Raw genomic sequence first — 22,547 nt, 5'->3', positions numbered from 1 at the left:
AGGACTTAACGACCTCAGAGTCTCTAGCACTAGCACTAGCTGGCGCCTGCTCATCACCCTGTGTTTATAGGGACGGGTAACGAGAGGACTAACTTTTATAAACTCCGTGTGTCGGAGGTCAGCGCGTCAGCCCCTCGCCGGGAAACAACACGGCCACGCCCTTAAAGACCTCTATTTAAAGCCCCAAGTCGCAGTCTAACCTCTATCCCTATTGGCCCATTCCGGCTGACAGTCACATGTAAACAAATCCCAGGAAGACCGCCGGCCTAACACGCTGTGGACAGCGGGGACCTTCTCATTTGGAGCTGGACGGAGGTGGAGTGGACGCGCCTGGCCTGTAGCTGAGACCCCCCCTAACAGAGGAACTGTGTTAGAGCCTGACCCTCAGGGACCGGACCGGGACGAGACGTTGGAGGAGGTCCTGGTAGACATGGGACGTCTGCAGACCGGAGACTTATAGTCTACGCTTTTCTGAGACAACTTACTATTTCTGCAGCGAGATCTGGTTCTAGGAGATGATCGCAGCTGGGTGAGTGAGGGTGGAGGGGTGGTGATGACGCCTCTCCGTGTCTCCCAGCGTCGCGATGCGTCTCCACATGGAGACGCAGCCGATTTTGCTTTCTAAGAAAAAGAAAAAGAGATGAAATAAGTCCTTCAAAGCAGTGCCGTGTTCTGTGGGTGCTAAACTTTAATATGAAGGATATTAACTAGAAAGAATGTTTTTATCATTAGATTCAATAGAAAGGGTAACATAATATTCTTCTCTCCAAAAAGGTTCTGCTCTAAACCTAAAAATATGAATAAGTATTCACACAAAATATGAAATGGATAAACAAAAATAGACACTCTTCTGAGTTTGTCATGAATATGTTTTACTTTCAGAGGAACACTAGAGGTTGAGCAATATTTTGAAGGGTAATATTGTACAAGTTCAGGACTAAAGAGTAAACCCAACCCAGTGGACTTCTGTTGGATGGTCATAAGCCATGCCAAAACATCATTAGGATTAATAACTCCTCATTCATGATCAAAAATCCCTCAATCCCGCTGCCTGGAGGCCAGGAATACCAGGGGTGGTTGGCCACGCTCATCCCTTCACAATCACACCGTCAGAGAGTTGGCGCCAACTGTGATACGATCGTGCTGACCAGAGCCGTGCTCTAATGTTTATCTTCGTTATTCCCTTATGTTTCCATTTTCCTGGTTTAATTCGGTTCTCTCTGATAATTATTATTATTTGCATATACTATGTATTTTAAAGTTTTATTATTTAAATGTTATTTATGTATTATTTAAATATACATAAAGATACAAATCTATGCATATGGTCTATTTTCATTCCATTCCATACTGCCTTTCTCAACATTAAAACATGGTAAAAAGTGTAAAGGTCAGAGGTCGCTCGGAAGCCATGACCCTGCTGCTCAACCTTTTACGGTCTCATCGAAATATGAGGCACTATTAATGTTAAGTATGCAATGGATAGTCAACAGTATGCATTGTTATTCCCATGCCTTAGGGGGCGCTCTACGCACCAGTAAATTTATAACATTGTTCTGGTGCTCGTAAATCAGTTAAATGGATACCAACGTATTGACCTCTACTCCTGTGTCACTCCGTTACTAACAAGTAGTAATATAATAATAATAATAACATAATAATTAATCGGACCCCTGACCTCTGGTCCCCAGCAGGGCTGTCCCGGGGAACTCTGCGTAGATCTGAAGGAGGCCTGTCACCAAGGAGACCGCCACCATGGCCGACTGGAACCTGCTGGGCAAGCTGCTGGAGAGCGCCCAGACGCACTCCACCGTGGTGGGCAAGGTGTGGCTCACCGTGCTCTTCATCTTCCGCATCCTGGTGCTAGGCGCGGCCGCCGAGAAGGTGTGGGGCGACGAGTCGTCGGGCTTCACCTGCGACACCAAGCAGCCCGGCTGTGAGAACGTCTGCTACGACCGCACCTTCCCCATCTCCCACATCCGCTTCTGGGTGCTGCAGATCATCTTCGTGTCCACGCCCACGCTCATCTACCTGGGCCACATCCTGCACCTGGTGCGCATGGAGGAGAAGGATAAGCAGAAGGAGAAGGACCGCGAGGAGGAGCATGCGCTGCACAGCGAGAAGCAGGAGCTGCTGGCGGCCGAAGGAGGAGGAGGAGGAGGAGGCAAGGGCAAGGGCAAGAAGGCACCAGTGAAGGACGGCCAGGGCCGGGTGCGTCTGCACGGGGTGCTGCTGCGGACGTACGTCTTCAACATCATCTTCAAGACGCTGTTCGAGGTGGGCTTCATCGTGGCGCAGTACCTGCTGTACGGCTTCCAGCTGAAGGCCATGTACACGTGCGACCGCTGGCCCTGCCCCAACATGGTCAACTGCTACATCTCACGGCCCACCGAGAAGACCATCTTCATCCTGTTCATGCTGGTGGTGGCCTTCGTGTCGCTGCTGCTCAACCTGGTGGAGATCTACCACCTGGGCTTCACCAAGTGCCACCAGGGCCTCCGCTTCCGCCGCTCGCACCAGAAGAAGGCGGAGCTGACCCGGATGCCCAGCGAGGCGCCGGCCGTGATGCACTTCGTGCCCAACTACAACTACTACACCGCGCACGCGCCGCGGCGGGGCGGCGAGGCCTTCCACAACGACTCCAGCTACGGCCTGGCCGAGCCCGGCGCCGCCTACAGCAACCCCTACAACAGCAAGGCCGCCGTGTCCAAGCAGAACCGCGACAACATGGCGGTGGAGCGGCGGGCGGAGAGCGACGACGCCGAGAACAAGAGCGCCGGCGGCACCTTCGAGAGACCGGCGGAGAACAAGCGACGCAACAGCCAGACGAGTAAACACAGCAACAACAAGACGCGGGGCGACGACCTGAGGATCTAGAGGAGGACGGCGTGAAGGTGGAGGTGGAGGAGCTGGAGGTGTAGCGAAGAAAGGCACCAAGATGTGGGTGGAGGTTCTAAAGGTGTAGCGTAGAACCAGCCAGTGGCCTGTTACTGTACTGCCAGTAAGGTAGTGAAGGGGCGGAGGTTATCGGTGGAGATGTGTGTTTACGAGCCATAAAGTACTTGAATAAAACTGAAACTGTGAAAAGTAGGATTAACCAAAGTACATGTGTCTGAGTGTGCAGTCAGAACCCACTGAGCCAGCACACCGATCAGCACTGAAATAGAAACATGAGTGTGCTTCCGTGTGAATGGTCTCCCGTTACAATAACAGATGAGGAGGCTTTTAATGTCCTTAATGTGGTCGACACAGTGTGACTCGCCCTTGTGAAAACTGTTTACACAAAAGTAAATTATTTCCCCCTTAAATTGGTCGTGATTGTTTTATTAAGTGTCGCATTGTGTTGTTTTTATAGTTGAATTTTGTGTCGTTACCATTTTGCGCATTTGTGTGTACACGGTGGTTTAAGAACAAACTGTGATGAAATTTCTACTGTGTACTGACTGCAGGGCTGCACTCTGGTTTATAAATAACCAGCAGACAAAACGCATGTGTGTGTGTGTGCACGCAGGCTAGCATGTGTGGGCATGTGCGTTTGTGCGTGTGTGCATACATGCGTGCGTACATGCGTGCAAGCGTGTGTGCGAGTGTCGGCAGTAGCTCACAGACAGAATCAGACAGAATCTAAACTTGGACATAAAGATAAATCTTATTCCAAACCCCAATATCAATATTAATATGACATCAGAGCCAAGCAGTCCATCTGTCCTGCAGGCCCAGGTCCCAGTAGGCCCGGGTCGGCTTCCAGTAGGCCCGGGTCCCAGTAGGCCCGGGTCCCAGTAGGCCCGGGTCGGCTTCCAGTAGGCCCGGGTCCCAGTAGGCCTGGGTCCCAGTAGGCCCGGGTCCCAGTAGGCCCGGGTCCCAGTAGGCCCGGGTCCCAGTAGGCCTGGGTCCCAGTAGGCCTGGGTCCCAGTAGGCCCGGGTCAGTAGGCCCGGGTCCCAGCCCCGGCCTGTGCGGAAACACGACCTCCAGATGAAATATTTGTGACCTTCTTGAAAACGCCGCTCCAGAACTATTCCCAGAGCAGCGGAGCAGGACCGGGCAGACCCCCCCCGGGACAGGTGATGGGTCGGACGCCCGGGTCGTAACCCCCCCACCACGCCCTCTGACACCAAATCTCTGCTGTCCAGAATAGAGCGGGTGACACCTTGAATGATGTGCCCCGAGACACTGGACCCGGGGGCGGGCGTGGCAGGCTGGCTCCTGGAGGGATGTCCGTTTCTCACCGGCCTCACCCCCCGGGTCGGGTTGGGAGGGTCCAGACGTGTCCCGGATAGTTTTCCCTGACGTGGCGGAGACGGATAGCGAGGCTGTGGATCATCAAGACAGTGTGGATCAGCGCAGGTCTCCATAGAAACCGACCTGCGGTGACAAAGATGTCGTGGTGGGGGTAAGGAGTGGTGGTGGTGGTGGTGGGGGGGGGGGGGGGGGGGGGATTTGTGGAGGTGGATATGTGTGTGTGTGTGTGTGTGTGTGTGTGTGTGTGTGTGTGTGTTGGACAGCCAGTGATGGACAGTGAGTGATGGACAGAGTCAGTGATGGACAGTGAGTGATACAGTGTATTAACGCTGGGGATCAGAGCTCATAGTGGAGCTGGTGATTCATGCCCCCCTCCCCCAGAAGATCAGAACCACCAATTAGATGTCTTTCCTGTCCTCATTATATATATTTATTTATAGATACACATATACATCTTTTACCCAAGGCAGGTTTTCAACAGAATCTTTACAGTTCACATGGTAAGAACATATAATACATATATTAATATAGATATTTCTATATATAAATATGTATATTCCATCCACATGTCCCTTCATGCTATGAGTGGTGTGCTTTGATGAGTTAGATGGAGTTCCCTATTTCTCCTATAATCCCTCTACGTTCCTGTCTGTTCTATGTTTCTATATTTCTATACTTATTTGCATAAATCCTTGAAAGTGATTCGGAATGTTTTGGATCCAACGTTTCCACGGTGATATGACTCCAAGCTGTTACTGTACAACTCCGCAACACATTTTACTTTTGACAACAAAATCTGGGAATTCAAAGAACACATATTAATCTGTCTCGTGGAAACGTGACCGCAGAAGACTGAATAAGCGAAGAGCGTCCGGTTAACCAACGGTAACCGGGCTCAACCTGTCTTCTGCTGTCTGCGCTCACCATGGACCACAGCCCTGTAAGGACGCTACAGGGGGGACTTTTCATTTGAAATGAAAGAAAAACACATGTCACCCTGAGACGTGAGCAAAACATACACTGAACGTACGCTGCGACATACTGAAACAAAAGTGCAAGTGTTTCGGAAGGAAAGCCACAAACTCATGCCATAGAAATACAAAGATCCCAGCTCGAGTCTCGACAACGGTTATCAAAGGAACCGCTCTTCAACACAAATAACGAGAACGTAAAGCACTTCAACGGTACCTGGTGTTCAGCCATGCATTCCCTTTTGAGCTTCAATGAGAAAACACACGATGCATAATCCAAGCAGTGGATGACCCCCTTTTACCCCCAGACCGACCCCATAGCGAGATCACAAGTAGGAGTGTCCACCACGGTTCATGGTGGGATAGATCACCCTCCCAGTGGACCGGACCAACTGCATGATCTTCCCCATCGTGCCTCTGGATGGAACACTCCCATTTGTGAAGTCACTCAATGGTTGATTTCTTGATTGGCTAATCACTCTACTTACACAAGGTTACCATGGAGAACAAACCAATTTCTTAACCGCCAAACTACCACTACCTGTCTTGGACATGAGATGGCAGTTTTGTGCCATAACTTTTGTGCCATTAGGATAGCCTTTTCTGTTGCCCACATTATTGCTCAAGCCTCACATCGTAACTCATTGACAACACTGAACATCTAATATGGCTGGTGGAGTTACATCAGACTGTACAACACCCATCTCAAACCTGATCTACGTGTTCAGATTACAACACCAGATCAGGTCTCCAAACCTGATCTACGTAATCAGACTATGTACATGAGATCCGGTCTCCAAACCTGATCTACGTATTCAGACAAGGGCACCAGATCATGTCTCCAAACCTCTACGTCTACGTATGATATGATGGCAGGTGTTAATTAATCAGCAAATCGAAAATAGATTTTTTTTTAAGGTGGGCATTGTTCACTAATTATCTTTGCTCGTTAGATCCTGTGTTTGTGAAGGTCACTATTAACGGATCACTGACGTCTTGGCCCCGGGGAATGTGACGACTCGCCGCGGTGACTCACGGGAGAACCTGGAGTCGGCGTGACTCATCGAGTCCATCGGTCCACTGTGTTTTAGGACTCGGTCACCATAGCAACATGGGGAACGGAGAACACAAGGGAACACGGCTCCTTTCCGTGGTGAGGTCAGTGGCGACGTGGCTGGTCGTCTCAGGGAGGACTCAAACCCCTGGACCACAATGCGCTCGTCGGACTTCAGGTCCGGGGCTGCTGGTTTGGGTTAGACAGTCTGACCGGGGGGGCAGTGATACACACACTCTCCACAGCCACGTGGTCCTCACCGGGATGGAGGGCTGCATCTCATCAATCGTCCCCTGGAGGGACCGGGTCAGGTCAGGTCGGCAGCATCTCACCGCTCAGTGCACCTCCAGCTCGGTGGAGATACGGGGGCTGTGGACCGACCGGGCCCCCCCCGCCACGGGGGGCCCTCACTTGGCCCTGGGTCTGAGCTGCTGGGCCCGGGCCTGGGCCAGCCGGGCCTCCACGTCCACCGGCCGCTCGAAGAAGAACACCACCTTGGGCTCGTTGAGAAGCGAGGCCAGGATCTGCTCGAAGGAGAAGGACCAGTCCACCTCCCCGGAGGTGGGGGAGTCCTTCTGAACCGTGGAGGTGGGGGAGGAGCTGGGGGAGGAGGTGGGGGAGTCCTTCTGAACCGTGGAGGTGGGGGAGGAGCTGGGGGAGGAGGTGGGGGAGTCCTTCTGCAGTGTGGAGGTGGGGGAGGAGCTGGGGGAGGAGGTGGGGGAGTCCTTCTGCACCGGGGAGGAGCTGGGGGAGGAGGTGGGGGAGTCCTTCTGTACGGTGGAGGTGGGGGAGTCCTTCTGTATGGTGGAGCTGGGGGAGGAGGAGGTGGGGGAGTCCTTTTGTACAGTGGAGGAGGAGGAGGCCTGCTCCTCCTTCTGCTCCTCCCCCTCCGCAGGGGGGCTGAAGGGGGGAGCTGGGGGGGTCTTCTTGGGGCTGGTGGGATCCTGCAGCCTCCTCCCCACCTCCTCCATGCGGAGGAGCAGGCTGGTGACGCGGGCCACGGCGCGGTACAGCTCCTCCTCCTCCGGGTCTCCGTGGAACAGGTTGTACATGGTCTTGGAAAGCTGGATGAACTGGGCCTGGAGGGAGACGTATGATCAGTATGACCAGTTTGACCAATACCAGTAGGGGACTGGTTCTATCAAATATATGACTAATACCAGTACTGGACTGGTTCTATCAACTATATGACCAAAACCAGTACTGGACTATTCAACATCACAACACATCAATGTTACAATTAGATTTATATTTAGATATGATAATGTCTAACCTTTTCCTGCTCCTTAATGATCTGTCTCCGTACTGTCTAACCCCTACCTGCTGCTTAATGACCTGTTGCTGTACTGTCTAACCCCTACCTGTTCCTTAACAACCTGTCTTCTATTAGGCGTCTGCTAAGAAAGTAGCATGTAATCTCCGTAAACGTTCAAACTATCAAGAGAATAAGTGTACCTGGTTGATTCTGGGCAGGTCTTTGATGGTCTCCTCCTTCTTCAGGATCTCGTCCTGCCACTGTTTCAGGTAAGCCTGCAGGTCCACCTTCCCTCTTCCTGCCAACACAAGCAGAGAGGGAAACAGTCAGTCCAGACGGAGAGCTGGGGTCAGCCTTCTACCTGCCGCTAGTCAGAACACACCAGGAGAGAAGGAGGGGCAACTTTACCTCTTTCAGGACTCTTTCTGATCACACCATCTTCTGGGAGCTCAAACGCTGTGTGAGATACATGTACACACAGATATACAGCAGATGTACACACAGAAGAACACACATATATACATAGCACACATGCAGCTTGTAAGCAATGTATGAGCAGGTGTGGTAGAACTACTGAGCTAAAGCAGGTACTGAGATAATCAACCAATAAAAGGTTTATCAATTAATAAAAATGAATGAAAAGTAATCAACGCCATAAAAGATGATCCATCAAACTTATGAAAAACAACATTCCCATAAAAACGTAGTTCATAAAAAATTTTAAAAAACGATTAAAACCAATGAAAAAGTCTAAAAACAATAAATGCTAATAAGACAATAATATAAATTGTACAAAAAGCCTATTCACAAACTACAAAGCTAATTAGTAAAATGTATGCAAATTCACCAATAAAAATAAATTATAATAAAAGACCAATAAATGGTAATTATTATGCTACTGTTGCAACAAAAGATGAGCGTGAAAGTGAAAGTGAAAGTGAAAGACAGCGAGGGAGGGGAGACAGGAAGAGGCTGACCGGTGAGTCTAGCGAGGCGGGGGGGGTCCTCGGACGCAGAGACCCTCCGCTCCCCTGAGAGGGAGGGGGCGCTTGTGAACGCTACGAGGTCGAAGGTCGCGGCGCGGCGTCAGAAACACAGCAGCACAGAGGAGAAGAAGAAGAAGCGCAGTGAGGCCCCGAGAGAGGACAGCCGTGGGATGGGAGCGACCAGACACACGTGTTATTGGGTGAAGGTGTAAGGGTTATGAAAGGGTGAACATCCCTCCTCGGCCGGGGGAACTGGATGGACGGCGGTAGGACGAGGCGGTTGTTAAATGACTAGACGATGAAGTACATCGGGTATATGTCTACAGACGAACCTTTTCCATTTCTGTTCAAACTGATGATTTCATACTATTAAAAAGGTGACAGAAGCTGCCTCTTCTGACATCACAAGTGGGCGTGTCCACCTAGATGTGTGCTGGATAGATCTACCAGGTCTACCAGCCTACCCAGTGGACTGTAGCAAACGTTGCTCATCTATCCGTCATACACGTAGGTGGACACGCCCACTTGTGATGTCAGAAGAGGCAGATTTTCAAAACGGCTTGTAATCACACTCAAACCTGGCGGTATAATATGTCACCTTTAAACTATTTGGCCACCACACCTCAACACAAACCAGTCGGCTCCGATCCTTCCACACACACACTGCTGGTAGAATCCCTGTGTGCGTTCCTGCTCGTGTTTCCACCGGCATGCCTTGCCCCCGTGTTGCCATGGCGATAAGACCACTATGACAGCACGTCAGCCATAAATGCCACGTCCGTGCTCAGAGTCCGCGTGGATTCAGCGCACGGCCGCGAGCTAACAGGGACCATAAATTCCCCCCCCAGTGTCTGCTATCAGAGCCAGCCTGTCCCTGGAGCAGGAGGCATGGAAGCGGGCCACTAATAACACCAGCTTCTACCACAGCTGCTGCTACCACGCAGTGCTGCATGTTCTATGGAGGTTCATGTCTATAGCACCAGCCTCTAGTGAGTGGTGCGTGGGAACCAGGCTGCTGGTGTCATAGACGTGAACCTCATAGAACACACATACAGCACATAGGACATGCATGTTGACATGTTGATGTCCATGCACCCAATGCATTTATCCCCCTATATGGCTCTTAGATATACTGCACTCTTAGTACTACTACTAATATTATTACTAAGTACTCATTATTCATTTGGTGTTCCCTAGCAGGTGAGTGATCGCTCTCGTCTTACAGTGAGTTCATTTAGAGACCTTGAGGAGCAGACAGGGTCAGGGGACATCTCGCTCTAGGTGTCTACAGCTGGGCCGCGGACGTTGGGGATCAGACCCAGAACCTTTTGTCTGGGACTCTAACACCCTGACCCCTATACTATCACTCCCCTGTGCTGAAAATATGAAAATAAAATAGAAGGTCTACAGTGATGTCATCGCTCTCACCTAAACACCAGGGATCCCTTCTGCTCCACTCACCTCCAAACACACACACGCACACGCACGACATGCACACACGCACGCACACACGTACACCTCTCTGCGTGGGAGTGTGTGGATGATTCCCATTTGTCTCCTCAGGCAAGCTCTGTGGAGCATACACTGAACAAACACACACACACAAACTAACAGACACTGACTAACACTGAACACACACCCACACAAACTAACAGACACTGACAAACTAACACTGAACACACACACACACAACAATGCACGTACACACACCCAACACACATATACACAAACCCACACACATCAATGCACATACACACAAACCAACGCACATACACACAAACCAACACACAGGCTCACAAACTGACACACACATCCCAGACCCAGTAACACACTAGCCACTGACTGAAGGACACTCGTCCCAGCCCAGCCATGCAGTTCACACCGGGTTATATTTAGATGGAGAGATAGACAGATTATCAGAGCTGTTAAGGAGCTGAGAGCACACAGCTGCTTGTCACTGAGTCAAATCATGTATTCTCATTTTCTGTCAACATGTTGACACTGTTGTTGACGACTGAGCCCTTAAATAATTAAGCTATCCATTACTTTAACAGTTTTTCATGTTTAATCTCTGCCAGGCTTTATATTTATAGATTTATCCGGGTGACTAATCAAACCGAACAGCTGCCAACTCAAATAAAGAACGACAGTTTCAGATTCAAAGACGAGGAACAAGATATCCTAAACATCTCAACTCAAGGCTCCTGACATCCTCATGAAGCATTTACAGGACATACCTGGAGGCAGATGCAGCTTGAAGAGGAACTTCAGCTTGTCGGTGAAGGACCCGCTGTAGAGGATGTCTGTGGAGCACCAGAGAGACCAGAACATCAGAGACAGAGAGACAGGGTCCAGTTTAGCCACCAGAGAGACCAGTTCGAGAGATGATCATGCATCTCAGCAGTAGAGACAGAGAGATCCTCTCTTGTCTCACCAGTTAGAGAGAGAGAGAGAGAGAGAGAGAGAGAGAGAGAGAGAGAGAGAGAGAGAGAGAGAGAGAGAGAGAGAGAGAGAGAGAGAGAGAGAGAGAGAGATCCTCTCACCAGTGAGTGAGAGAGGTCATCTCACCAGTGAGTGATTGAGTGAGTGAGTGAGTGAGTGAGTGAGTGAGTGAGTGAGTGAGTGAGTGAGTGAGTGAGTGAGTGAGTGAGGTCCTACATCTCACCCAGGGCAGAGCAGAACTCCTTGAAGTTGACAAGGCCGTCCTGGTTGTGGTCGATGAGGCGGCAGACCCACAGCGAGAGGCTGTGGCTGGCGGAGCACACGGCCCAGGGCTCCAGCAGGGAGAACAGCAGGCTGAACTGCTGGAAGCCCAGCTGGTACTGGTCCAGATAGGGCTGGCTGGGGTCGTGGTGCATCAGCGCCGGGCTGTCTATCATCCAGTAGCAGCTGAGGAAATGCTGCCTCTGAAGCCAGACACCAACACAGGCTCACAACACAGCAGCCAGTGGACAGCAGGGTTTCACGCAGAACATGTGTTAGTTAAGGTGGTGGGGTTTGCCATCAGACCAGCTGTCAATTCAAGGGCCATTTGGTAATGCGCTCTTTCGCATCTGGACCATTTATGCTCAATTTTATGCAGGCTGTCCGGCTGTAAAGTGCTGTGGGAAAAGCCTGCTCCAGGATGTTATAGTTAGTTGCAAGTCAAGGCAAGATAAGCTCCGCTTTATTGATCCCCAAACAGTAATCTCAGGAAATGTGTATTTACTTCCAATTCATTTTAGCAGATGCTTTTATCCAGAGAGACTTGCAGTGGATTCAGAAACAGGAAAGGATAGGGGTCCAGGGGCATCTTGCTCTAGGATGCCTACAAGTTCGGCTTTGGACCTTGGGGTTCGAACCAACAACCTTTTGTCTGGAAGTCAACCCCCTGACCACCAGACTCTCCCCCCTTTGGTATACATATGTGAGGGCTCCTGCGGAGTGCTCACCTTAAACAGGTAGTACAGGTCATCCAACTGTGAGGCGCTGAATTTGACTTCTTGCGACACGACACGGAGCTAGGAGCGAGGAGATAGGAGAGGAAACAAGGCCTGGGTTAACCCAGCGCGGCCCAGGGCGCCACACGTCACATCCTATCAAACCAAAGTGTCCGCCCACCACGTTCTGCTTGGTGGTGTCCTCCAGTGTCTGGATCACAAACAGCTTGTTCCTCTTCCTGGAGCTCTCCACGTCCTCAGAGCGGATGCTGCCGTACTTCTGAGGAGAGAGAGACGAGGAGCAGACTCTGGATCAGCAGAGAGAGTTAACCCAGCTGGCTGAGATGCCTGTTCCTCCCTGGATCTTTTCATAATAGACGTTCCTCTCCAGAGCTCTAGTAGGGAGTAACCTCAAGTGAGGAGCTCTAGTGAGGAGGACACAATAAAGATCTACAGGGGGAAGGAGCTACAGTGAGGAGCTAAAGTGAGGAGAGTAGTGTAAAACTACAGGGAAGAGTTTCACTGAGTATCCTGCAGCCTCTATCTACAGTGAGGAGGAAGTGTGTAGTGTGCAATGGGGTGTAGGGACGAGTATCCTCAGGGAGAATCCTCTCCGGTACCTCGTAGGATTCCCGGATCAACTCGCTGATGTCCACTGTGGCGTGGGAGGACCTGTCGCTGTTGCTAAGCGACGCCTGCTGCACCGTAGGTGGCAGGGGGCTGTCCTTATTGGTCACGCTGTCGAAGAATCTGACGGGGAAAGAAAATCCAACCACAATGTTTCATTAAAACTGGTTCAGCAGAGTTTGGATTATGAGGAACGTCAACATTTTGACATCCCTCATTAACATATTATCCATAATATCCCTGGATATTTAATTAATCAGTCCGGCATTCCCCTTTTAAACTAATCAACTAATACTTACTTGATCATACAAAAACAGATCAGACATGCATATAAGACCCAATATGCTCCCCTGCCAGACCCACCTAGACCATCAACCCAACCCAGACCCACCCAGACCCACCCAGACCCTTAACCCAGACCCTTAACCCAGACCCAGCCCACTGAAGAACTCGCTCCATCAGACACCCACTTGTTGAGGATGGTGACCGCCTCAGCGTCGTCGTGGCAACTGATGAGGGCCTCCATGTTGGCCCCGAGCACGGCCAGGCCCAGCTGCAGGATGGCCTTCACGCCGTCGTAGAAGAAGCAGTCCACCACGTTGACGGCGCTCTCGATGGGCAGCACGCTGACGAACAGCGTGAGGAACCAGGACAGGGACACCGACGAGAAGAAGCTCAGGTCCGCCATGTGCTCCACCAGCTGGGGCAGGTGGTCCCGGATCATCTCCTCGAAGACCGCCTGGTCCACCAGGGCGCCTGGGGAGGAGGGCGCACACATGAGCTCTGGACCTCCGGCACACGCAGGACCTCAGAGAACACGGACACGCTCTGTGCGTTCACAGAGTGCCGATGTAGGCACTTTAGGCTTTACTGTAGTCTCTACTCTCTTTGCTGTAGTCTCTACTCTCTTTGCTGTCATCTCCCGTGGCATGAAAGAGGCAACAGATATACTGTATATATATTAATATTTACCTTTAAACCGTTTAACTGCAGTACCTCCTCACACACACAGGACTAGCAGTAGACACTCCTCTCTCCTCTATTGTCAAACAAACAATTGGCAATTCGACTATTATCTTGAGCCTCTTTCTCAAGGACGCCTAGGTAGATTGTCTTCACTTCAGGTGGCCCCACCCGGACGCGGCTGAGGGTTACACAGACCATCGCTGGGTGTGTTGGGAGGTGTGTGCGTCTCACCGATGATCCTGCGGTTGAAGTAGTCGGGCAGCATCCGCTCACAGACGGCCACCAGCAGCCAGAAGGCCTCCTCCTCCTTAGCATAGAGCAGCAGCACCGACGTCAGGATGTTCATCGCCTAAAGACACCGCACACGGACGGACGCACAAGCACACGCAGACACACACGCAGATAAAGATATACGATTTTAGAAATAGCCAAATGAACAACACTCATACTACAACAGTAATAGCAGAGAAGATGATGATGATGATGATGATGATGATGATGGTGATGATGATGAATAAACATTTATGTAAACCTCTAGAAAAACTAACGCTTGGTTTTGTCGCAGATCTTTCAATACCACTACCTAGGTTTCCATTCCAATACCAAATCAATACTTTTTTCTTTTGGTGCATACTTTGAGCGTAAACACATTTATCATGTCACCCACATGTCTCTAACGAGCCTAACCTCACCTGGCGTAACTGACACACCCTCATGTCTCTAACGAGTTCTGGGCCCCAGAGCTCACCTGGCGTTAGAGACACGCCCACACACGTCAGCCCCAGAGCTCACCTGGCAGTAGAGACACAGCAGAGCTCACCTGGAGTTAGAGACACCCCCACACGGTTCCGGGCCCCATAGCTCACCTGGCAGTAGCCGATCTTGGGGTTCCTGGAGGCGTAGGCGGTGAGCACCCGGCGCAGGGCGGAGATGCCCGTGTCACTCTGGAAGGCGGGGTGCTCGGGCAGCGAGCGGTGGAGGTCCCGCTCGATCTCGTCCGTGGCCAGGGTGGAGGTGCCCAGGGAGTGCTCCACCAGCTCCGTGTAGTAGCCGGGGTGGGTGGCCATGTCGTTCACAGCCCCTACGAACCACACAACCACCTCCCGATCAGTCAGGGGCCAGCTCCACCTTTTCATTCTTCATTTGAATACTAAACTACTATTTCTTACACTTTAGGTAATTGAGTGTCTAAAGAATCAAATAAAACCACGGCATGACTCAAAATAAACCTGTTTCCCTTTTTTATTTTTCATATAAATATTTTTCCACTGCGCCGGATTAAGAGAAGATTTTTGAGATTTGAATGATTTTTAATCTGGTACCGCTTTGTTAACCAACGACATCTGAAGTTCCAACATGGAGACGTTCAGACTGGAGTAGCAGTAGATAGAGCAAGAGAAGGAGGAGGAGGTGGAGGAGGGTGGAGGAGTACTAAGAGGTGGAGAAGGTGGAGGACATGGAGGAGAAGTAAGAGTGGGAGAAGGTGGAGGAGGTGGAGGACAAGTAAGAGGTGGAGAAGCTGGAGGAGGTGGAGAAGGTGGAGGAGGTGGAGAGGATGAGTAAGAGGTGGAGGAGGTGGAGAGGATCACCTGAGAACAACATCCACAGCTCTCCTCTGAGCGCCTCTGGAACACCGCGGACGATCAGGTCCCGGGTCTTCTTGGTGAAGAACATGCTGGTTCCTCGACCGTACTCAGAGAAGTGGATGTTCCACGACTGCTCCTTCATCTTCTCCTTCAGCTGGAGAACACAGGAGAACACACAAAGTATAACCCCGTTAACTGGAGAACATCAAGGAATGAGCCTATAGAAGGAGAACAGATATCATCTTCTCTCTATATCGGGGAACAGAATCTTTTCAGCCAAATAGCTGAAAAACTTGCCTCATGCGTTATGAGGTTTTACATTGGTGCTTGCATTTTTCAACTTATTTTTATATTTTTTTGTCGTTCCTTTTATGTATGTGTTCTACCATGTGAAATCGTTTTTTTTTTTTACATAATTTTTTATTTATGTGTAACTATTTGTGCTGCCCTCTTGAGCAGGACCCTGAAGAAGAGGATCCTCCTGGCTAAATAGAGGATAAAAAAAATTATAAGAAATTTATGCGTCAGTTATTATGAGCATAGCCCACACAAAAGTCACCAAGAAGAGATCTTTATAACGTGGAGATGACGTTCAAACGAAGATACATGTGAACCTCCTCAGCGCCCCAATCATTCATGAGGTGGACCCAGGAGCAGGAGGACCCAGATGGCCCTCCCTCAGCCAGCAGGCGGGGGGGCCATGAGGCCCAGGTCTAGCTTCTCCATGTTTACCATCTTGGGGTCGAGGTTCTCCATGTCCTGGGGGTGGAAGACGGTCATGAGGGCCTCCGTGCTGACCGCCTTGCTGCTGTCCCGCTGGCCCACCATCAGGGTCACGTCGTCTGGGTTGTCCTCAAAGTGGTTGATCAGCGTCTGGCACTCCCCCTTGATGGTCTGGGGGGGGGGGGGGGGGGGATATGAGATACACACGCCCTGAAACTATTGATAGATTTAACCTGCTCTACCACTTCCAGAAACCATTTCTGATCCTACGTTTACTTTACGACCTGTTCAATTAGTTGTTTAACTTGTTCCCGCAGCCCTGTCAAACATTTTGTAGCTACTCCAGTGTTGACTGTATGCTTTGCTGTGGACAAAAGGGTCTGTTTTATACCTTATGTACATGTGTATAAATGTAGCTGTATATAAGTGTAAATCAGTTTGTTTACACCATTTCGCCTGAAAGAAACCACGTTCTGGATGGTTACATGTGAAGGCAGTTTGACTGAACACTGCTTCTCTCGCACCGATTGACCTGACATGTACGGCGTAAAGCGCCACCAACCGACTCCTATCCCTGAGGATCATCCCTGAGCAGAGCCACAGAACTCAGTGAACTGGAAGAACCGGACCGGACTGCTGCGACGGAGCGTACCTCGGTGGAGGCCGAGTGCTGCGGGCTGCTGGCGATGCCGCAGCGGCTCCGGATGGTTCCGGCCAGACGCTCGTAGTACCGCACCTCCGAGAAGCGGAGCGCCCGCTTCCCCCGCACGCACACCGTCAGCGACCGGCTGCCGGAGTCCGGCTTCTCCACGCTCACCACCTGAAACCGACACACCCCCGTTACACTGACCTCCTGAAACTGACATCACCCCCGTTACACTGACCTTGTGAATCCAGGGTTCGACTATCAAATATTAAATATAAATGTATTAAAGAGACGTATATGAAAGTATCAACATCGAATACTGGTGTACTAACTAGACCTTTACGACTCACCTGGTTAAATAACAAAAAAATTTAAAATCTTCTGTTAGTAGCAGAGTAATAAGAGGATTCAGCATTAACTAGTTAATGTTGGTTTTGTGACATGTATGACATGTATTCACTGTAATCACACGCTTGTTGATCAGCTCCCAGAACCCCCTCTGAACAGACCCCCCCTCAGCCCAGAGCCCCCCGGCCGTCCCCTCACCTCTCGTATGGGGATGATGACGTGGCACTGGGTGCCGTCCTGGCTGGCGAAGCAGAGGTAGCTCTCCGACAGGCAGATCTTCCCCAGGGTGTTGAAGTGGCTGAAGGGCACCCACAGGAAGCTCTCGTGGACCTCCAGAAGGTTCTCCTCCCGGGGCAGACGGAAGAACATCCGGAACTGCTCGCTCCTGGCGTGGGTCTCCAGACCTCTGGAGGAGAGAGGAGACACAGAGGTCAGCCCCGGACGCAGAGGTCAGAGGTCAGCACCGGACCCAGAGGTCAGCCCCAGACCAAGTGATAGGGATGACCTCTTAGTTAGAGGGTAGGTGACGGATGAATAATTCTACGCTGTGATAATGTGAGTGGAGGTGACATCCTCGACATTAAGATATTGTGAGGGTAGGTGACGGATGAATAATTCTACGCTGTGATAATGTGAGTGGCGGTGACATCCTCGACATTAAGATATTGTGAGGGTAGGTGACGGATGAATAATTCTACGCCATTATAATGTGAGTGGAGGTGACATTTGACGGTGAGGGCAGGTGACATTGTGTGGTTGTTAAATTCTCTACTATATAATATTGTGACAGTATCAGCGACTTATTCAGATTTTTTAAATGTGAGGGCGAAGGATATAATACTAGAATAATATAATGGATATAAGATTACTTTATAATACCGTGGACCCAGAGACCTTCTCTATAGAATAATACTGTGAGGAAAGGTGACTATAATATTTTCTATTCTCTGCATTATAATAACGTTAGTGGAGCTGACCTTCTCTACATTATTACACGTTGAGCGGAGGTGAGTAATAATGCCCACCCTGACATTATAACCGTAAGGACGGCAGAACAATGTACAGCTCACACAGCGTAACTAAGAATAGTGTTCCAGAGTGGAGTAACTGGAACAAGTGCTATTTCTGCGTGTGGCGGAGAATTCCCAGAGCACACCACTTGGAATATGCACCTAGCTGGACTCTGTTTGAGAAAACAAGGACACTCTCACTCTGGGAGTTGTGTTGCTCCCGGCGTTCTGAGCAGCATAATGATGCGTAACATCCACACTGCCAACACACCTGGGACCAGAGCAGACCTATTTACTAAACTATAACATCCTCCAACCTCATGCTCATGCTCATCTTTTGTAAAGCCCAACAGACATTAACTCATAATAAAAAGCATACAAATTCCTGCATTAAAAAAGAGTAACTGAAATTAATTATAATCTCCTCCTCCAGGTGCATTGTGGTTTGTATTAGCTGTCCAGCAGACATGAAATGTATTAGATAAGTGTATAACACACATTATCCTTTACAATCAGCACCACACCCCAAACCCAGTCAGTCGGTCCCAACCTTCAGACCTGTCACCCCATATTAAGGCCTATTAAATGAAGGTACCACCGACTTCTTAAGTATTTGTTCATCTGCTTCTCAACACATTATTTCAACCCAATCAACCTCTGTCTGAAACTGTAACGTCCCAGATATCATGTGTGCATCGCACCACACTAGTTAGCTCGGGGTTACAGACTGTGATCCACAGAAGTCTAGACAGGGTAACCCCCCCCCAGATACCTCTAGGTGGTCTGAGTCTTGACAGCTACCTTTAGGTGGTCTGAGTCTAGACAGGTTTACTGCATCTGAGTCTGCCTGTGGATCTACTTAATCAAGTGAATTTGTACGTGTACGGTTTGTTTTTGTATTTAAAAAGCACATCTAAACAAATCTGTGTTTGAATCTTCCGGTGTGATCTTTTTTCTCGTATCAAAGACGACGAAACTATGAATTCATCGTCTCACTAAACAGAGTATGAGTGCAGTGTGTTCTCCTTGTGGACCCTGACCCTGAGTCCAGCTGTAGTCCGTCTACCTCTTTGTGATCTGCAGGGGGTCGCAGAGGCTGGGCTCGCGGTGGAACGACTCCTTGTCGAAGAGCCTCTTGACAGAGTAGTCGGCCAGCTGCTCCATGAGCAGGAAGGTCTCGTGGAGGTGCAGGAACATGGAGAAGTAGTGGTTGTCGCCGTGCGCCTGAACGTGAATGCTCTCCGTCAGGATCACGTTCGACGTCTTCTCCAGGCGCCAGATCTCATCCCAGGAGATCACCAGCTTCACTGGAGCCCACAGCACCAGGGAGGAGGAACCATCATCCATCTGTCTGCATAGCTATCTATCTCTAAATATGTCTTCACTAGACCCCACAACACCAGGGAGAAGGAAACATTATCCATCTGTTTTCCTATTCATCTTTCTATCTATCTCCCATCTGTGTGTCCTGACTAGACAACAGGAAGGGGGAACCATAATCCTTCCGTCTATCTATCAATATATATATATCAATATCTGTGTGTCTTCACTAGACCCCACAACACACATGGAAAAGCAACAATGATCCATCTAGCTATCAAAATATCTATCTATCTATCTATCTATCTCCAGGCTCCATGACTGAAACATTATGATTAGTCCTCTATCCTCTGTGAGAGAAGGTGTAGGCGTTACCTTCGGCCCCCAGCAGGTAGGAGTAGAAGCAGAGGAAGTTGGTGCTGAGGTAGAGCCAGCCCTGGCAGGGCACCCGGCCCCTCCAGTAGCTGCAGGAGTAGTAGGTGACCAGCTTCTCCTTGGCCGGGAGATCGAACCACTTGTGGAATCTCAGCAGGGCCTCCCTGAACTTCTCCGGGTCGTCCTCCTGCACCATGGAGCTCTTGCCCTCCTCGGCGATCAGACCCTGGGGGGGACGCACACACCGGGGATGATGAGGTGCTGGACCTGGGTCCAATCACACGCTCTAACACTCTGCCTCTTTCACACTTTGCCTCTCTCACACACTCTGCCTCTCTTACACTCAGAGAGAGTGAGACATTCAGATACAGAGACAGTGAGCCAGACAGAGAGACAGAGAGAGAGAGACGGAGAGAGAGAGAGTGCCAGAGACAGATTGAGTTGTGATGATGAATGATGCTTCAGGGAAGAGGAGAAGGTCTTCTAAAAGTCAAAAGCAATCCAACAAGCATCTCTTCATGGACTGTTGTGTGAGCTGCATTTGAAGTGGATGCATGTTTCAGATTCAAACACACACGCATTGCTCAGAGTTGGATGAAGTCAGTCAAAGCATTATGACTGTGCTCCACATGAGCAATCTGCTGTGGGTGTTTGAACCAGTACCAGGGACCTGTGATAATATGACACTGAATAACAACAAGGGTACACCAGCAACATGGAGGACATGCCATACTCTGATCTTTCCCTGGACGAAGCTGGTGATATCATCGCTGGAGTCGAACACGGCCAGAGTCCTCATGATGTTCTGCTGCAGCCAATCCCAGTGCTTCACGATCTCCTCCTTGGTGCCGCCTGACCCAGGGAACCACACACACACAAACTCAGTATTCACTAATTACTCACTACTAACACTATACAAACCAACTCTATAATCACTAGTTACTCACTACTACTAACACAATGCAAACTCTATATAATCATGTATCAACCCTATATAACTCAACTATATAATTATGTATCAATACTATGTGAATTTAACACTTTAAAACACTACATAAATCATGTACTATCACTTTATAAAGTGAACTCTATGTAATCATGTACTATCACTTTATAAAGTGAACTTTATAATCAACAGTGTTAATAGGAAGACTTTGACATCTTAGATCAAATGAAGGCATTGAGAATATTACAATAACAAGACATAAACTATTGGTTCTCCCCCCAGCAGTGAGCCATTTGGAAATCTACCCATTAGTGACATCACAAGTGGGAGTGTCCATCCAGATGTGTGATGAGCCTACCAGCCGAACCAACCAGTAGGGCTGATCTATCCCATCATGCATCTGGAGTGGTGGACGCACCGACCTGTGAGGTCACCACATCCCACCTGGCGGCCCAATCGGGGCCCTTTTAGCTGCAGCTGGGACACGTACCGCATGCGATGGACCAGTAGATCTGGGAGTCAGGGGTGTGATGTAAGATGCGGAACGGAGCCACCTTGGAGGTGGAGTCCAGGACCGTGTCCAGGGTTCCCACCAGCAGACCTGGAACAACATTCACTCTCAACCAATGCTCTCACTGGGAGAGTCTGACCCCCCACGTGAAAGCCGCAGAGCTCCACCTTACACCTCGGTGAACATAACGATTACTGCCGTGAATCCAGCCCCAATCCCTGCTCCTGCTCACTGGCCACCTCTGACAACGAGAGGTCTCCATGACTTATCTGTAATATGTCCTCCATGAATTATTAACAAGGTCGAGGCTGAGGCCTGTTTCCCTCTGAAACGCGGCTTCAGCTCAGTCTCAGTATGTTTCACAGGCCTGCTCAACATCTCAGTCAACCACTGCACTGTAACCGTGGTCTTTACCGCTGAGTTTGTACAACGGTGAAGAAGACAGGTGTTTACAACGTCACAGGAGCAGATACACGACATGTGCGACAGAGACAGAGACAGAGAGAGGGAGAGGGAGGAAGAGAGAGAGAGGGAGAGAGAGAGAGAGGGAGAGACGGAGGGAGAGAGAGCTTCAGCATGCTTGCTTAGTGTCAGCTGGTATTTAGTCCACACTATCATTAGAGACAGTGATTGTTTGTCAGCCTAAACCCATCTCATTAACACCCATTACCCCGAGAAACTGAAGTGATTGTGATGGTGATGGTGGTGATGACGAAGATGTCTAGTTTTGTAACAGAACAACCTCCTTCAAGCTGTCACCTCCTGAGAGGAAGATTTCCTCCGTGTAATCATATGTAGGCTAAATATAATGTGTGTAGACATAGATCGCAGAACCATGGAGTGGTGAAAATATAAACGTTTCGGGAACCAGATGTGAGGCAACAGCTGTGTTTGTTGATCTAGAGTTTAGCAACGGGGAAGGAAATGTGGTTAACATTAAAAAAAGATTTTATATTAGGTTAAATCTGACTGACAGCTCAGACTTGCGGGTTAAGTAAACATCCTCATGCATACAAACCATGAACTAAGCAGACGTGGAAAAAGCGAGAGGAGACGTAGGAGATGCAGCAGACAGAGGGAGAGCTGGTACTCACACAACACAATAAGCAACTAGTGAACCGTAGGAGCTATGCATTGCGATATATATTTATATATATACATTATATATACCTGTTGCCATACGCATTTTACTCTCCTCTACCCCTGCCGTTAGTTTGTACAATACCTAGCGGTTTCCATCGCACAGATAATACATCTGAGATGCAATGTTAATCACCATAATGTCGGAAATAAGCCTTTAATCACCGACACCAGACCGTTATTACTCAAAGTACGGTGATGTTACCTGTCAGCCCGCCTGCCCCTTCCCCGTAGCCCCGTCTCCTCTGCAGCACGAAATAATCATTGTCATTCTCAGTGACCCAGAGTTTGAAGGCGTTCTTCAGCAGGATCTCCTCCGGCTTCAGCCACATGTTGGGGGTCTGGTGAGAGGAGTTATCCTTCAGATCCCCTCCGCATGTCATGTAATATATGTTGGTGTTCTGGAGGTTTGTTTGTTCGAGTC

General features: G+C 49.7%; 1 protein-coding gene and 1 pseudogene across 5 annotated transcripts; one reads left to right on the top strand and one right to left on the bottom strand.

Moving 5' to 3' along the window:
* The first annotated feature begins 242 nt into the window (after positions 1-242).
* Positions 243-3,295, top strand: LOC311354838 (gap junction alpha-3 protein pseudogene; annotated as a pseudogene). Of its 2 annotated transcripts, none has more exons than XR_014684161.1 (2): positions 243-529; positions 1,695-3,295. The product of XR_014684161.1 is annotated as a gap junction alpha-3 protein pseudogene (transcript). The 2 variants fall into 2 exon arrangements; XR_014684162.1 differs by having other exon boundaries at positions 1,692-3,295.
* A 1,387-nt stretch (positions 3,296-4,682) lies between these two features.
* On the bottom strand, positions 4,683-22,547 carry tbc1d8b (TBC1 domain family member 8B). Of its 3 annotated transcripts, XM_084473861.1 has the most exons (21): positions 22,329-22,547; positions 20,963-21,073; positions 20,260-20,378; positions 19,527-19,752; positions 18,898-19,138; positions 17,020-17,227; positions 16,480-16,647; positions 15,837-15,998; positions 15,108-15,258; positions 14,385-14,599; positions 13,750-13,867; positions 13,023-13,308; positions 12,546-12,675; positions 12,107-12,205; positions 11,938-12,006; positions 11,172-11,412; positions 10,744-10,809; positions 8,498-8,578; positions 7,929-7,976; positions 7,721-7,818; positions 4,683-7,344 (listed from the first exon to the last, which is right to left on the bottom strand). In XM_084473861.1, exons 1-21 carry the CDS (start codon positions 22,504-22,506, stop codon positions 6,673-6,675), a joined length of 3,687 nt encoding a protein of 1,228 aa, XP_084329987.1. In that variant the 5' UTR covers positions 22,507-22,547; the 3' UTR covers positions 4,683-6,672. The 3 variants fall into 3 exon arrangements, with proteins under 3 accessions (XP_084329987.1, XP_084329988.1, XP_084329989.1); XM_084473862.1 differs by lacking the exon at positions 8,498-8,578; XM_084473863.1 differs by lacking the exons at positions 7,929-7,976; positions 8,498-8,578.

This window comes from Micromesistius poutassou (assembly GCF_964030765.1).
Source record: "Micromesistius poutassou genome assembly, chromosome: 10".
Taxonomy (NCBI): domain Eukaryota; kingdom Metazoa; phylum Chordata; class Actinopteri; order Gadiformes; family Gadidae; genus Micromesistius; species Micromesistius poutassou.
The sequence above is the reverse complement of the archived record's forward strand: the minus strand, read 5'-3'. Positions and strand labels throughout refer to the sequence as shown.